Source organism: Lacerta agilis, chromosome 15, assembly GCF_009819535.1.
Source record: "Lacerta agilis isolate rLacAgi1 chromosome 15, rLacAgi1.pri, whole genome shotgun sequence".
In the NCBI taxonomy this organism is placed as follows: domain Eukaryota; kingdom Metazoa; phylum Chordata; class Lepidosauria; order Squamata; family Lacertidae; genus Lacerta; species Lacerta agilis.
Window position 1 is genome coordinate 41275922 of NC_046326.1, and position 15534 is coordinate 41291455.

Sequence of the window (15534 nt, forward strand, 5' to 3'; positions counted from 1 at the left end):
TCGGCCTATAGAATGAGATGAGCGCCGCAACCCCAGAGTCATTCGCGACTGGACGTAACGGTCAGGGGTCCCTTTACCTTAAAGCCATAAGGACTAGAAATTTGACTGTTTAATTTTTTTTAAATCCATTGAAAAAGAAAAGAAAAAGAGAGTTCCCAGTGTAGACTTCCATTATAGAACTGAGACAAAGAAACAGAAGAATGAAATAAAATTAGAGTTTTGATTTGGGTGCTGATGAATGAATTGAAAACACCATATTCTGCACTAGCGCAATGTGATAAAATGTACAGATGATAGTAAACACAACTGGTAAGTTGCAAGTAGTGCTACTTTAAAGCTGCAGATATCAGGTGGTATTGAATGTTTGCCACACTCTGACTTAAATCCATGTATTTAAATGGGCCTACTCTGAGTATGACTTAGTTAAGTATCACCCATATTTCATGAGGTTGATACCTCAAGTTTCTATAATGGCAGATGATAGATAGACGTCCTCTGATTTAACACTTTGTAGTTGTGTGATTGACTTTAGAGTCAGCCGCGATTCCTATTACACTTGCTAGTACTATTTTATAAATGCTATCATTTTGTGTTCTTTCGTCATTTTTTTGGAACGGCTGCATAATATTTCAAGATCAAATTGATATGTTAGCAGGTGTCATTTGCTGCATATCTCAAAACATGCGTAGGTGACACCCATGTTGCTGTAAGGCACACAGCACAACTGTTCCAAAACCTTTCCCAGAGAAATCGGAGGTGAAACTGCTGGGTTGTTGTTGTTGCTGCATTGCCTGCGCCCTCTTAATGTCCCTCCCTTGCTCCATCCGCACACACAGGATGGGATCATTCCAGATTTTGGCACGTTTTGTGGCTTTCAAGGATATTACCTCTGTCTCCACTTTGGGCTCCATCTGTCTTTAGCTGACCAGCAAGGAAGAGCGGGTGGGGGAGCCTCGCGCCAGACCTCTGTCTGTTCATCTCAAATATTTATATCCCTAGAGGTCAGAATCCCAGGATCTCCAACCTTCCCTCCTGCCAGAATTATTGCTCTCTCTTTGCCAAACATGCAATGCATTTAAATAATCAAGAGCGATCTCTGGGGCAGGAGGAAATTGTCTCTTCTCTCCCCCCCCCCCCCACTTTTCTTTTAACAGAAGCTTGACAAAATTACACTGACGTTCTCTCTCTGGCTACCTTCAGATACATCCCAGTTCACTCTCTTCCCTTCCCATCCTGTCTTGAATGGCACCCCACCCCAGACCGTCAAAAGCATCTGCTTAAGGGGGACTTTGGAAGTGGGGGAGGAGAGAGCGACCCTCCAGATTTTGCAAGCAGCCCTTGCAAGCCAGCTCCTGGAAGTCCCAAAATGGTTGGGAGCCCCAGAGATAGTGCCATGGATGAAACTGGCAGAATGCCCTTCCAACTCTTAAGTTCTGTGTTTCTCCAGAGGTAATTTGGGGTGTGTCAGCTTATGCTTTGACCTCTTTCATCGTAGCCAATCCAGTGTGTACGGGCAGAGCTGATCCATGGATCCTCACATTTGGGATTGAGGAATACCTTATTTTATTTTATTTTAGCTTATTTTTTACCCTTCGGGTCCTAGAGGCTCCGAAGCAGAAGGTGACGCTTCGTAAATGTTTGTGGGGTTTCAAATTCCCCTGGCGTTATGAGGATTCTGAGAGGCCTTCGCTTTTAATGAAAAATAAACGAAACAGGAGATTTATTAAGGATAAATAAATAGGACCCTCTCTCTCTCTCTCCCCCGCCCTCCCTCTTCTGGGAAATGAAACTCGCTTTGTTATCCTTTAATAACAACCTTGTGTGTGTGTTTGTTTTTCTACCCAGAGAAAAAACCGCCCGCCTCATACATTCCCGTGATGGATGCCACTTTGCCAGCCTTAGCGGAAGAACTGTTGAGAGAGATAGAAAAGGCTTTTTGCGAGACATCTCACGGTAGGTGGGGGGACGTATTTGGATCATAGAATTATAGAGTTCGAAAGGGCTCCCCAAAGGACATCTAGTCTACCCGCTGCATTGCTGGAATCACAGCTAAAGAATCCCTGACAGGTGGCTATCCAACCTCTGCTTAAAAGCCTCTAAGGAAGGAGAGTCTACCCACCTTTCCAGGTAGTGGTCCGTTCTACTGTCAACTGGCTCTTACTGTCAGAAAGTTCTCCCTGATATTTACTCAGAATCTATTTTCTTGTCATTTGAATTCATCAGTTTGGGTCCTCCCCCCTAGAGCGAAAGAAAACAAGATAGCTACATATTCCACATGACAGCCTTTAAGATATTTGAAGATGGCTCTCATGTCACCTCTCAGTCTTCTCTCCTCCAGGCAAAACATAATATAAAAACAAGAACAAAACAAACCAATAGCCCCCTCTTCCCACAAACACATTTAGAAGGATTTGGGATGTTAATACAGTGGTACCTCTGGTTACGTACTTTATTCGTTCCGGAGGTCCGTTCTTAACCTGAAGCGTTATTTCTGGGTTAGCGGAGTATGTAACCTGAAGCGTATGTAACCCGAGGTACCACTGTAAGCCAAAGGCCTGGTTGAAGGATGTTTTCGCCTGACACCTAAAGGTGTATAATGAAGGCACCAGGTGAGCCTCCCTGGGGAGAGCATTCCGCAAAGGAGGAGTCACCCCGTTCTCGTGTTGCCACCCTCCGGACATTTCATGGAGGAGGATGCACATGAAGAAGGGCCTCAGAAAATGATCTCATGGTCTGGGTCTGTTCATATGGGGTGAGGAGGTGCTTGAGGTATTGTAGTCCTGAGCCATTTAAATCTTTATACAGTGAGGGGGGGGGAGTATTTGATCCCTGCTAAATTTGCCCTCTGATGAAGACATGACCGGTCCATAATTTTAATGGTTGGTTTATTGTAGCTGTGAGACACAGAATAACAACAGGGAAAACCCCCAGAAACCCAGAAGACAAAAGTCAGAGATTGATGTGCATTATAATCAGTGAAATAAGTATTTCATCCCCTATCAACCAGCCAGATGTCAGGCTACCTGGTATGTTCACTGTATGTAACGAGTTGAGATTAGAAGCACCTGCTGTAAGAGAGAGATCTTACCATTAAAATTATGGACTGGTCATTTCTTTGTCAGAGGCCAAACGGGCAAATTTAGCAGGGGATCAAATACTTCCCCCCCCCTCACTGTAGGTCAAAACCAGCACTTTGAATTGGGCCCAGAAACCATTTGGCAGCCACCGCAGTCAGGCCAGGAGCGGTGTAATGCTCAAACCGTCTTGCCCCAGTGAGCAACCTAGCTGCTGAATTCTGCACCAGCTGAAGTTTCCGAACCGTCTTCAGAGGCAGCCGTATGCATAACGCATTGCAGTAATCTAGCCTAGAGGTTACCAGAGCATAGGCAACAGAGGTTAGGCTGTCCCTGTCCAAATAGAGGTGCCCCTGAGCCACCAGCTGAAGCTGCTAGGAGACCCTCCACGCCCCTGAGCCTCAAGCAACAGCAAAGGGCCCAGAAGTACCCCCAAGCAACGTACCCACTCCTTCAGAGTTTGGCCCCATCAAGAGCAGGCAACCTCCCATCCCTCTGGTCTAGGGAACCACCCACTAACAGCGTCTTATCTGGATGGAGCTTCTGTCGCCTCTCCCACCCCTCCTCACCAGCAGAGAGTGCCACAGCCCTGCCAACCATGCGGATCTGCTAAGCAGCGGCGCAGATCAGGCTTGAGCCAGGATCCGCCCCCCCCCTGCTCCCCCCGCAGCCTTGGCTGGTTGTCGAGACAGGCGTGGAAGTAGTATTGTCCTCTGCATGCCAGATTAGGGAGCTATTTCGATAACCCACAGGAAACGAATCCCCCCCCCCATATCTAGGGTTTCTTTTAATCCCCCGTGGTGCCTGCCGAACCAGTGAGCCTGTCTGACGACGTTTATATTTGGGCTTGGGCTGAAACCCAAACTCCATTCCTGCTAGGACTAGTGGTGCCTGCCACCCCAATGGTTTGCTTTCCTCCTGGAAACCTCTGCTGAAGTGGAGTCGAATGCAAACAGCTTTGTGCTGCCTGGAGCAAGGCTTGCTCCAACCAAGCAACAAACAGGGCAGGTGGGCGTGGTTTATTGGGAACGGACTCATGGGCCTAATTGGGACTCTTCCTTCTGGCTCCTTCCCGGGGCCTGGAGGTTCTACACCCCTGATCTAAAAACGTGTGGCACAAGAGGAAAAAGGAACCGGAGGGATGAGGGGAAAGCAAGCTGGGAGGACCTGCATGGACAAGTACAGAAACCAGTTATTAATAACAGACCTGGAGCGCTGATACCATTGCTCTGGTAAAGAAGGCCCAGCAGAGACTTTATTTCCTCAGACTTTTAAAGAAGAACAATCTGCTGGTGTCCTTCTATCGAGGCAGCAGAGAGAGCATTCTTACATACTGTATCTGTGCTTGGTTTGCCAGTTGCACAGTCACCGACAGGAAAATGCTCCAGAAGGTCATAACCACAGCCTGAAAGATTATCGGTCATCCTCTCCCATCTTTGGACAAACTATATAGCTCCTGTTGTCTCCAAAAAGCAAACAACATTTTACAGGATTCATCTCATCCTGGATATAGTTTGTTTGCACGGTTGCCTTTGGGCAAGAGATACAGAACAATTAAGAATGAATAGACTAAAAAACAGTTTTTATCCAAGAGTTATAACTATTTTAAATGCTGTAACCAAATGATATGATCTTGGGGAGTCGTGATGGATGGTATGCATGTGTATGTGTGGCTGTAAATGTGGGATGACATTCAATTTCGTTGCACTACGTACAATGACAATAAAGTATCTATCATCTATCTATCTATCTATCTATCTATCTATCTAATTAGGGACCCTGACCTAGTTTTCAGTAATGGAAACTGAGCTTGCGTTCTTTTTTGCACCAAAATCCACTCCTGGTTCCCCTCCGGCTACTCCAGCCTTCTTCATTTTAGCAGCCTTGATTTAGGAAGGTGGGTAAAACTTTGTGGCTGTGGCTGTTATTTAAACAACCAGCCAGAAACTTTTGCAGATCCGCGCGGAGATTTTGTAAGAGTTCCTAATTGACATTCTGCGCCCTTCCCAGCACCTTGCTGCGGGCCAAAATTAACGTTGCTTTTTTCTCCTCCTTTTTTTCCAGTTCCCGATGACCTCCTCCTGGCGTGAGTAGTTGCTAAGGGGCTTTCGTTAAAACTTGTTTGTGGCCCTAACATAACGTCAACAGTTAAAAACGCTTAACATTCGCACAGCAAAATAATGTATGCAGGAGGGAGCATGCATAAAATGACATGCATCCATGAAAATTATATACAAAATGCAAGATCTGGAATGTTGCAATGGGTGGTTTTGTTTAAAAGGGTAAACAAAACATTGCAAATAAGAATTTTTAAAATATATATATATATATATATATAAATGCATTGCAATAGGGGACATTGCTCCAGAAAATGTTTGGGTCAGGATAAACTCACATCAATATGCTGTTGAATTTTCTTTAAAAAGAAAAAAAACAATTGCAGACTCTTGCAGAAATGGGGAGAACTGAACTGAGTCGGGGGGGGGGGGGAAGAGAAACAGAGAAATCGAAATTGACCTATCCCTAGTGCTGCTTGCAACTCATGTTGAACAATGTTATTTCCCTGGGAGGTTCTGTTGTCTATATATTCATTTACAGCATTTGTACCCTGTGCTTCAGCCAAAAAGGGTCCCGGTGACTTAGAAGCAATCAGTTCAGACAATCCCTGCCTGTAGGTTTACAATATGAAAGAACACGGCACACGAGGGAAGAGGAAGAAATCGAACTCAGGCACCAGATATTAAGCAGTTGTTCTTACCAGCTGGCAAAGTTCAGGGGTAGGAGACGGAGCGGGGCTTTTGGCAGAGCTGGAGGATTATGCTAGGGATCTCTGACATCCCATTTTGCTACACGAGTTTTTGCACTTGAGTGCATCTTATTGTCTTGGTTTGTTTACTTATTCCATTTATGTCCCTCCAAGGAGAGCAAGCTAAGTGTCCCCTGTTTCTCCTACCTACTGTTTTATCCTCGCAACAACCTTTTGAGGTAGGCTAGGCTGAGAGGCTGTGCCTGGCCCATAGTTCACCCAGTGAGAGCCTCTCAGCCAATCTGAGATTTCAACCCCAGTCTCCTAGGTCCCAATGCAGCACTTGTAACTGCTATACCACACTGGCTTTCAATACCCCGCAATGTTTTGCCCCGTCCACATGTTTTGCCCCTAGCCACTTCTGAAACAACAGTAATGAATAAGTTTCTAGCCCTCATCAGGGAAACACCCGCTGAAAATATGTGAGCTGTTTTATCCTTTAAGGCTTTGAAACAAGGACTGGAACGGGGAAGTTTAAGGGAATGGGAGACATCAGATCGGTAATAATTTTGAGAGAGGAGAGCGATGTTCCATGAAAAGGAGAACCTCCTTTTGGCTGTTTCTGCTCTCTCTCCCCAATTCTTCCCTCTGGATTTTCCTCCGCCAGCTGTTCCATTCTTGAGTTGTCACCAGCTTCCTGCTCATGCAAAGACAGAACAACTTTTTTCTTTTTAAAGGAATGGCATTTATAAAAGGGGCTTGGAACAGACATCCTTGTGGGCCTCCAGAGATCCTTGACCACCCTCTCTTTCCAAGTCCTGGTCCTACAACCGGCCGCGCTCTTTCATATATTGCTTGCATTTCTGACCCTCCGATTCACGGCATTAAGGGCAAGCCCATCTGCCAGGCGTTCCGTGACGTAGAGATTAGGGTCAACTGTGCTGTGCAGCCTTTAAAATCCCTTGAGTTCTGTCCCGGGCTCTCAGGCGGAATTAGATCTGCTCTTCCCAGAATAGAAAGCCTGTCTTTCTGATACTGTTTTCAAACTGGGGCCTTCGGTCAAAAGCCGCCTCCTTTCGTTTTAAAAGTTTGCAGCTGCAGTCGGTACGGCATCAAGGCAAAACTCCACGTTGTACACCAAGCCAGCTTTGGTACGTGGCATCCTCATGCCCCCAGAACCCAAGCCGGTAGGATGTCCTAGCCTAAAATAACAGCTAAAATCTCCCTAGTCTGTCCGGCAGTGGGTTACGTCCTCCTGCTAAGCACACAGCCTCTCCTGACGTTGGTCGTGTGCAGTAACTGTGTCATCACTGGATTAAGGCTTCTTGGGGAGGGCATCAAATCATCGCATCGCGCGCTCAGGATTTGCAGGGATGTTGTTCCTCGGTTTGGCAGGTGCTTGCTCAGCCCCGCGAAATGATTTCTGCCAGAGCCCCCAAACCCACAAACTTCATTTGACAGTTACAGGTGGGTAGCCGTGTTGGTCTGCCGTAGTCGAAACAAAATAGAAAATTCTTTCCAGTAGCACCTTAGAGACCAACCGAGTTTGCTCTTGGTATGAGCTTTCATGTGCATGCACACGAAAGCTCATACCAAGAACAAACTCAGTTGGTCTCTAAGGTGCTACTGGAAAGAATTTTCTATTTTGTTTCATTTGACAGCCACACTGTGTAAAAGGATTTGTCGGTTCGGAGGAAAACCACATCACCTTTTTTTGCAAGCTTCCCTTCCTGGTCACCGCTCGCCACAAGTGACCAGGAAATCTGGCTTTGTTAATACATTATTGAAAAGAACCCCAATAGCGATCTATTAACAGCATAAAACCTACTCATAAAGATTATACAGGAGAGCGACTGAATTCAGTGGGGCTCAAGTACGTTTAGGATTGCAGCCCGGGGATGCTATCCAACCAACCTGTTCCACTGGTACAAGGATTTACACTTGCACAGTGGAATTTCCCCCTCCCCCCATGCATGCCCTGTGTCCCCCCCCCCCCCAATATCTGCTCTGGAGGGTTGGGGGAACCCCTGGAACAGATTTAGGGCATGGAGTGAAGGGGAGCATTAGATGGAATGAATTGCTTAGCACTACTCTGGCCAAAACCCTAAACATCAGTAATAAGGTGTCTTGAAATCCAAAAGCCGTTTAAAACTGCATGCCAGTTTGGCTGGGCAGTGTGGTGCAGTGGTTGGAGCCAGGCTGAGGAACTGGTGGCTTCATGAAGCTTTAGCTGGACTCCCAGCTCCTCTTAGCCCCACTTGTCATGGGGTGATCGTAGTTGCAATCCAGCAACATCTGGAGGCGTGCAGGTGCCCCAGGCCTGGGCTAGAATTATCTGAGCAGGACTAAAGGGAGCTGGGTTCAAATCCCTGCTGGGTGGCTTTGGGCCACTTCCTTTCTCTCAGCCACCTACTGTGGGGAAGGGTGAAATGTAAAAAAAAAAAAAAAAACGGGATAGCTCAGTTGGTAAGAGCATGAGACTCTTAATCTCATGGTCCTGGGTTTGAGCCCCACATTGGACAAAAGATTCCTGCACTGCAGTGGCTGGACTAGATGACCCTCGAGGTCCCTTCCAACTCCACAGTCCTAGGATTCTCTCTTTTAAATATCCAAGAGGATTAAACCTCAAACAGGACCTCTCGGTTTCAAACCCGTTTAGCTTTATAGCGTAGATCTGAGACCTTCCCTAGAAACACCGCCCCAGAGCATTTGAGCAGCGGGGGCAGAACTCGGCGGTTGGAAGCTTAACCCGGCCCCCTTTCCCATCTTCCCAGGCTGAAGTTCATCTTTGGGGCTTCTGCCGTCCCTGCTCTGGACTTGGTGGACCGCCAGTCAGTCACACGGATCACATCTCCTAGCGGAAGGCGGGTCTACCAGGTACGATTCCCCAAAGGTCTTGTCTTGCAGGCCGGGGGGTGTGCAATGTGGACTGAGGTTGGCGTGGGCATTGAAACCCTGGTCTCACTGAAATATCCCCCTTAGCAAGCATGAGAAGGACTCCGTGACAGAAGAATTGCTTTGCATGCAGAAGGTCCCAGCTTCAGTCCCCAGCATCTCCGGGTATGTCTGACAATACTAAGCTAGGTGGCCTCTGCTAAAGGCAGCTTCCTTTGCTCCATCTGATAAGAGCCAGGGGTGCTGGTGCCCTCCAGATGTTCTGGATCACAGCTCCCGTCAGCCCTGGCTAGATTAAAACGTTTGCATCCGTTGATAACAGGATCCCAGGGCAATGTTGTAACAAGGACGATGAGGAACCAGGAAGGAGCGACAGTCAGGGTGGGGGAGATCTCGCAGTCAATACACCCAGAGTCTGCCCAGCGAACAGTCTGCGTTCAAAGACAGCCGCCGTCTCTGGCGTCTCAGGGAATAAATAATAATTGAAAAGCTCACTTCTTAAACTGGCAGACAGGCTCCCTCCCGGTCAAGTAAGCCGAGATGAGCTGCCTGCCGTTGCTTCCTTCTGGAAAGCAGCCTCGGGCCTCTGAAAGACCATGGCCGGGCAGCTCCTTTGCCCCCCCCCCTTCACTTAAAAGATTCCCTATGCACGATGTCCCAGGAAACGCAGTTGTGAAAAAGCAGATTGAAGAATTGCGATTGTTTAAATGCATAAGAAGCATCCCAAATGGAACCAAACAGTATAAATTCAGCTGAAGAGATGGGTCCCACAAAACAAAGTATCTTAGCTCTTGGGAAAAAGTTGGGGGGGGGGGTAAGTGGGTTTTTAACATGCAGGAACTAAAACAAAACAAAACAAATAAATACAAAGGAAGGTCAACAAAATACCCCACTAAAAAATAATAAGGCACTCGGTACAATGATGAAAACATTGTTCATCATTTAGAAGTATTTCGCGCCACATTGGCCGTGACGTAAATGAATGGGAAATCGTGGATGGTATCTCAAAGGCCAAGTAGAGAGTTGGGTCTTCAGCCCCATGGCAGAAGCTGTATATGAAAGATGCCAGACGCATCTCTCTGGGGAGGGAGTTTGAAGAATCTGGGGCTGCTGCAGACAAGGCCCTCTGCTAGGTCCTAATTCCCCAGATCGCCACTACGACTAGCACAGCCATTGATCACCTTGTCCTCCATGAATTTGCCCAATCCCCTCATAAAAAGCTCTGCGCTGTGTGCTGCTGAAGTCCTTCCTTTTCTCTGCCCTGGACCTTCCACCATTCAGCTTCCTTGGGGGGCCCATGGGGTTCTAGTCTTACAAGACAGTTGGGCTCTTCTGTGCCCTCTTCAGTAATGGGCAACCAAAACTGCCGAGTGGTTGCAGTGTGAGATAACTGGGTATTTGTGCGTGTCTTTGCTGGAGAGAATATGCTCCATCTTCCAGTGCCGCCACCCCCCCCCCCCAGCTTCTCTGATCTGTTTGTTTGCTCCTGCTAATTTACGTCCTTTTTTTAATTTTTAAAGGAAAAAGATAACTTTCATCTCAATTACCTATTATTTCTGTGGCAGCTTGCCCCCAGAGCAGTAAATAAGTGGATTACGCCTGCCAGGCTGAAATATGGTCTGTGGCTCCTCCCGAGCCCTTGGACCAAAACAGGAGCCAGATTAGCTGCGTGACGGATGACACTCGGAGCTGGAGCGGTTGTGTCTGTTGGTCACATGCCAGTTTTGCATCCCTTCTCTGTCCGCCCCCGGCTTGGGTGCGTAGGCGGCTCAGCGCTCTCTTCCTCTGCCGCAGCGGCTACTAACCCAAGACCTTCCCCTACGTGCGAGGTGGGCCCACAGCGGAACTGGAGCGGGTGCGTCTGTTGGTCACACGCCAGGTTTTTCCTCGGGCACTTTGGTGGGGCTGAATAGCGATCCCCCCCAAAAAAAAATAAGAGAGAGAGAACCGTGTCATTGTGCCCAATCTGGAGTCAGTTTAGGACAGCTCGGCTAGGAAGTATGTTCCTCTGGCTCACTCTGTTACCTCAGGACATTGGCGCCTCAGGCCGAGTCGACCTGACGGCCCGACACTCCGGAACCAGGCCATCTTAACACTCGCCTCCCCATGGGATGCTCTGACTGCCTCAGGGAAGACTGGCAGACCCTCCCACCTCCTCAAAGGAACACGAGGAGAAAAGAAAACATTAGCATCTTCATTTTTCCACCCCCCCCACCCCCCAAAAAAAACCCTGGAAGCATTTTCCGTACAAAAACCAAGCCGAGAGGCCTGGGCCCCAGAGACTTGATCTTTCAAATTCCAAACAGTTAGAGCTGCTTCACGAGACGTCCGTTCTCTTTTGTTTCCGGTATCGGAGACTTCTTTTCAATATAATGGTGTTTTTTTTAAAAATTCACTCGTGCCATTGGCGTCCGAGGAAGGGTACCGGGTGCTGTGGGAAGCATGCTTGCCTGTGGGTTCTCTTTTTTCATTATGGCATCGCAATATCTCACCCTTCCTTTTGTAGGGAGAGTGGATAGAGAGAAGCTCTTCTCCCTTTCTCACGGCACTTGAACACGTGGGCATCCAGGGAAGCTGCATTTGGGAAGGTTCGGGACAGATAAAAGAAAGCCCTTCTTCACGCAGCCCACAGTTAAACCATGGAACTCCCTCCCACTGGAGGCAGCGATGGCCACCAACTTGGATGGTTTTAAAAGAGGATTAGACAAATTCATGGAGGAAGGGAGGGCTATGGATGGATACTAGCCACGATGGCTCTGCTCTGCCTCCATTGTTATCAGTGATGATGTTATGTTCCAAGAGTTGAGGGTACCCTCGAAAGAGACCGTTTTCACAACAACCCTGTGAGGCAGGCCGGGCCGGGAGCAAGTGACTGACCCAAAGTCTTCCAGACAGTTCACTGGTCCAGGGTGGCAGATCTGAGCCTGGGTCTGACACAGACTCCTATTTCTAACTCCCCAGCCCAGCGCAGCCCAGCCCGCCTCAGTCCTTCAGGCTTTCATATGACCCACTGTCAGGGAAAGAGGGATTGCTCAGGAGGAGCGGGGGGAGAGAAATTAAGCAGTCATGATTTCAAGACTCTGTAACTCTTAATGAAAAATAAACAGCTTTTTAGCTCACCGCTGGAGCTGGTCGTTTCTCACGAGCAACATCAAAGGCAAGAGAAGCCTGACACCCACGTTAGATACGGCTCTCCGTTTGTGTGCGTTGCAAATCATACGTTTCCCCTCGCTCTGCCCACAGGTGGTTGGAAGCTCAGGCAAGCACTACACTTGTTACGCCTCCTGCCACTTCTGCTCTTGCCCGGCCTTCACGTTTTCTGTCCTCCGGAAGGGCGACAGCCTCGTGGTGAGTCTGACCGGCAACGTGGGGAGTCAGGGCAAGAGGCTCTGCGATGGCGAGACGGGTAGAGCAGGGCGGAGGATCCTAGCAGTGAGGCAGCTCTCATGCAGCCCGCCCCAATCTGGAGCCCTCTGGGTAGTTTGGGACTACAACTCCCATCAGCTGTAGCTTCGTGAATGATGGGAGTTGTAGTCCAAAACTATCACCAGCCCCCGGATCGCACAGCCGCTTGGATAAAGGGAGTTGTCGCCCAACAGCATATTGAGGGTCGCTTCCTTTTTCTGATTGTTCCACTCAAGTCCTGCAAAGGAGGAATTATTGGGCTCAAAAGACTAGTAGTGAGGGGACATGGCTCAGTGGGCAGCGTCCCTGCTTTCCTGTGCAAAGCCTGCCGGGTTCAATCTCCTGGCAGCTCCAATTAAAAAGGGATTGCGTTGCAAGGGGCATAGGGAAGACCTCGCCTCAAAAAGGGATATTGCAGAGCTAGGAAGCGGCAGCAGAGACGATCAAGGGACTGATGCAGCAGCTAAAAAAGCCAATGCAATTCTGGGCTGCATCAATAGGAGTATAGCATCTAGATCAAGGGAAGTAATAGTACCACTATATTCTGCTCTGGTCAGACCTCACCTGGAATACTGTGTCCAGTTCTGGGCACCACAGTTCAAGAAGGATACTGACAAGCTGGAACGTGTCCAGAGGAGGGCAACCAAAATGGTCAAAGGCCTGGAAACGATGCCTTATGAGGAACGGCTTAGGGAGCTGGGTATGTTTAGCCTGGAGAAGAGAAGGTTAAGGGGTGATATGATAGCCATGTTCAAATATATCAAAGGATGTCATCTAGAGGAGGGTGAAAGGTTGTTTTCTGCTGCTCCAGAGAAGCGAACACGGGGCAATGGATTCAAACTACAAGAAAGAAGATTCCACCTAAACAGTAGGAAGAACTTCCTGACAGCTGTTCGGCAGTGGAATTTGCTACCAAGGAGTGTGGTGGAGTCTCCTTCTTTGGAGGTCTTTAAGCAGAGGCTTGACAGCCATCTGTCAGGAATGCTTTGATGGTGTTTCCTGCTTGGCAGGGGGTTGGACTGGATGGCCCTTGTGGTCTCTTCCGATTCTATGATCCTATGGAGGAAAGGCTATAATGTTTGGGCCTTTTTCGTTTAGGGGAAGAAAGGCAAGGAAGTGGGGAGATAGCATAGACGTCGATAGAATTGTGCCTGGCCTTGAGAAAGGGGATAGAGAGTCGTTTTTCTCTGTTCCTCATACAGAGAAGCTGAATGTTGGAAGACTCAGGACAGACAAGAGAGTTTCTTCACACAACACAGGGTTAAACTATGGCTTTGTGGCCACAAGGTGCAGTCATGGTAGCCACCAACTTGGATGGCTTTAACAGACGATTAGACGAGCTCATAGAGAATGTGGCTAGATCAGGGGCCACAAGCCACTCTGGCTGTGCACTGCCGGAAGCAGTACGCTGGGAACCGTGCATGGAAGAGAGCTGTTGTGCTCCTCTTGTGAGGACAGGATGCTGGACAAGATGGGCTTGGGGTGGGGTGGGGACTGGTCCAACAGCCAGGGTCTGAGACTCCCAGCAGCAAACGGAGGCTTGTTTTTCAGCCTGCATTAGAAATCATCCTGCCTCTGCTCTGGGCACTCTTGGCTGTGCTGCTAACCGTTCTCGTTCCTCCCTTGCAGTGTAAGCACCTTCTCGCCGTCTACCTCAGCCAGGCGCTCGGGTCCTGCCAGGAGCTGACTGTCCCAGACAAGCAGCTGACCAGACTCTTGCTGCAAGAGGAGGAGGAGGAAGAAAGATGAAGACCTCAGCCTGGGTTTCGAGAGAGAATCCTCTCCTGCTCCTCTGCGAACAGCCTCCGAGATTCTGTAAGGGAACAGAGAACCTGTGTGGCTGTCTGGACGCTGCTGGACTCCAACTCCCATCAGCCCTTGCAGTTAGAAGTGGCTGATGGTAAGGGATGCTGGGAGTTGTGGTCCTGCTCAATGAAGCAGCAGTGAATACTCCACAGGAGTGATGCCTCTGGAAGAGGCCTTCCCTCCGGAGAGAAGGGAATCGGGAAGTCCTTAGACTCCAACTCCCACCAGCCCTTGCTGCCAGCAATGGCCAGTGATGTTGGGGGTTTGAATTTGACATTGTCCGAAGGGCCACGGGGTCTCAAGAAAGGGGGCGAGGGCTTTAACCCAAACTGGGATCAATGAAAGATGATATCCCCCTGCTCTCGCTGTCCGTCTGGCTTCTGGGGGAAGCAGGTAGATGTCTACCCTGGACCTGTAATTGCTCCATGCAGAGACCTGGTTATTTTAGGGTCACATTACAATTTTTGTATATGTGCATGCAGGAAAATGAAAGTTTTTGTGTGTGTTGGTGGGCCTAAGTCCGGTTCTGCGTTCCCAAGCTGAATGTGTCTGCTGAGCTTCTTTGGGGGCACATTTGAATGTAGTATACTGCACCCTGCGCTCAGCTTCCTGAGCCAATTGGCTTTGTTTCAAGTTTCTAGTCCTTATTACAGGGAAGAGAATGCTGCTGTGATGTATATAGACAGAGAGCCGATACAGGTGGTTGTTTTTCCAGGCAGGGGCTGTATGCCAAAGGTGAGCTAGGCCACCTATTTTCCCTCTTCTTTGCGCCACCCCTTCTCTTCCGCCTTTCTTTCTCTCTTTCCCTCTCTTCCTTCCCCTCCCAGAAGGCTGCCCATGGGAGAGGCAGATCACTCTGGCCTAAACTCATCGCTTGCAGACAGTGCAACCTTTTCACCCCATCCATCCCTCTTCTCACCTTAAATCAGGCTGTGGAGCTCCAAGTATTTGACTATGAGAGGGAAGCCGCATGTTCTGTCCCAACGCCAGCACTCAGCCCCGAAGCTCACCAAGTGATCTTGGGCACAATGTTTAACAGACCTCCCGGGGTTGCTGTGAGGACAAAATTGAGAGGACAACAGTGGGTGCCCCCTGGGTTTCCTTGCAGGGGAAAGCCCATTTAGAAGTCAGGCGTTAAGTGTCGCCTGTCCCAAACCACAGAACACACTTCCAGCAGAGATGCGGCAGGCACCCTCGCTTTTTGACTCTCGGGCGGCTCTTGAATATCTTTTCGCACTGACCGGCCGTTTTGCAGCTCTTCCTTTTTTTTTACTCTGATGAGCCACTCACCTTAATGGTTATCCGTTTATCTTTCAAATGGCGTTTTGTGTTTCGGCACTTTACCCTACCCTGGTATTCCACGAAACAGCTGTACAGGAATACTTTCCCATGCAATGAAAAGCTAAATTTAAATAAAGTAATCAATAGATGGAAGGCTGTGGCAGGTAACATCTGATGAAACCTCAGAAGCCAGAGGAATAGTTACATAAAAGTTTTGTTTGGGTTTGAGATTTTTTCGAGGTCTGTGTGTGTGTGTGTGTGTGCTTGAATGCATTAGGGCCCCCCCCCCAACTGTAGTAATGCATACAGGGGTTTGGATTTTTCCTC

General features: G+C 48.6%; 1 protein-coding gene across 2 annotated transcripts; it reads left to right on the top strand.

Moving 5' to 3' along the window:
- The first annotated feature begins 1652 nt into the window (after positions 1 to 1652).
- Positions 1653 to 14401, top strand: ZSWIM7 (zinc finger SWIM-type containing 7). Of its 2 annotated transcripts, XM_033172307.1 has the most exons (5): positions 1838 to 1953; positions 5139 to 5160; positions 8595 to 8697; positions 11959 to 12063; positions 13750 to 14401. In XM_033172307.1, the coding sequence occupies exons 1-5, from the start codon at positions 1878 to 1880 to the stop codon at positions 13867 to 13869; spliced, it is 426 nt and encodes a 141-aa protein (XP_033028198.1). In that variant the 5' UTR covers positions 1838 to 1877; the 3' UTR covers positions 13870 to 14401. The 2 variants fall into 2 exon arrangements, with proteins under 2 accessions (XP_033028197.1, XP_033028198.1); XM_033172306.1 differs by lacking the exon at positions 5139 to 5160 and having other exon boundaries at positions 1653 to 1953.
- The last annotated feature ends 1133 nt before the right edge of the window (positions 14402 to 15534 follow it).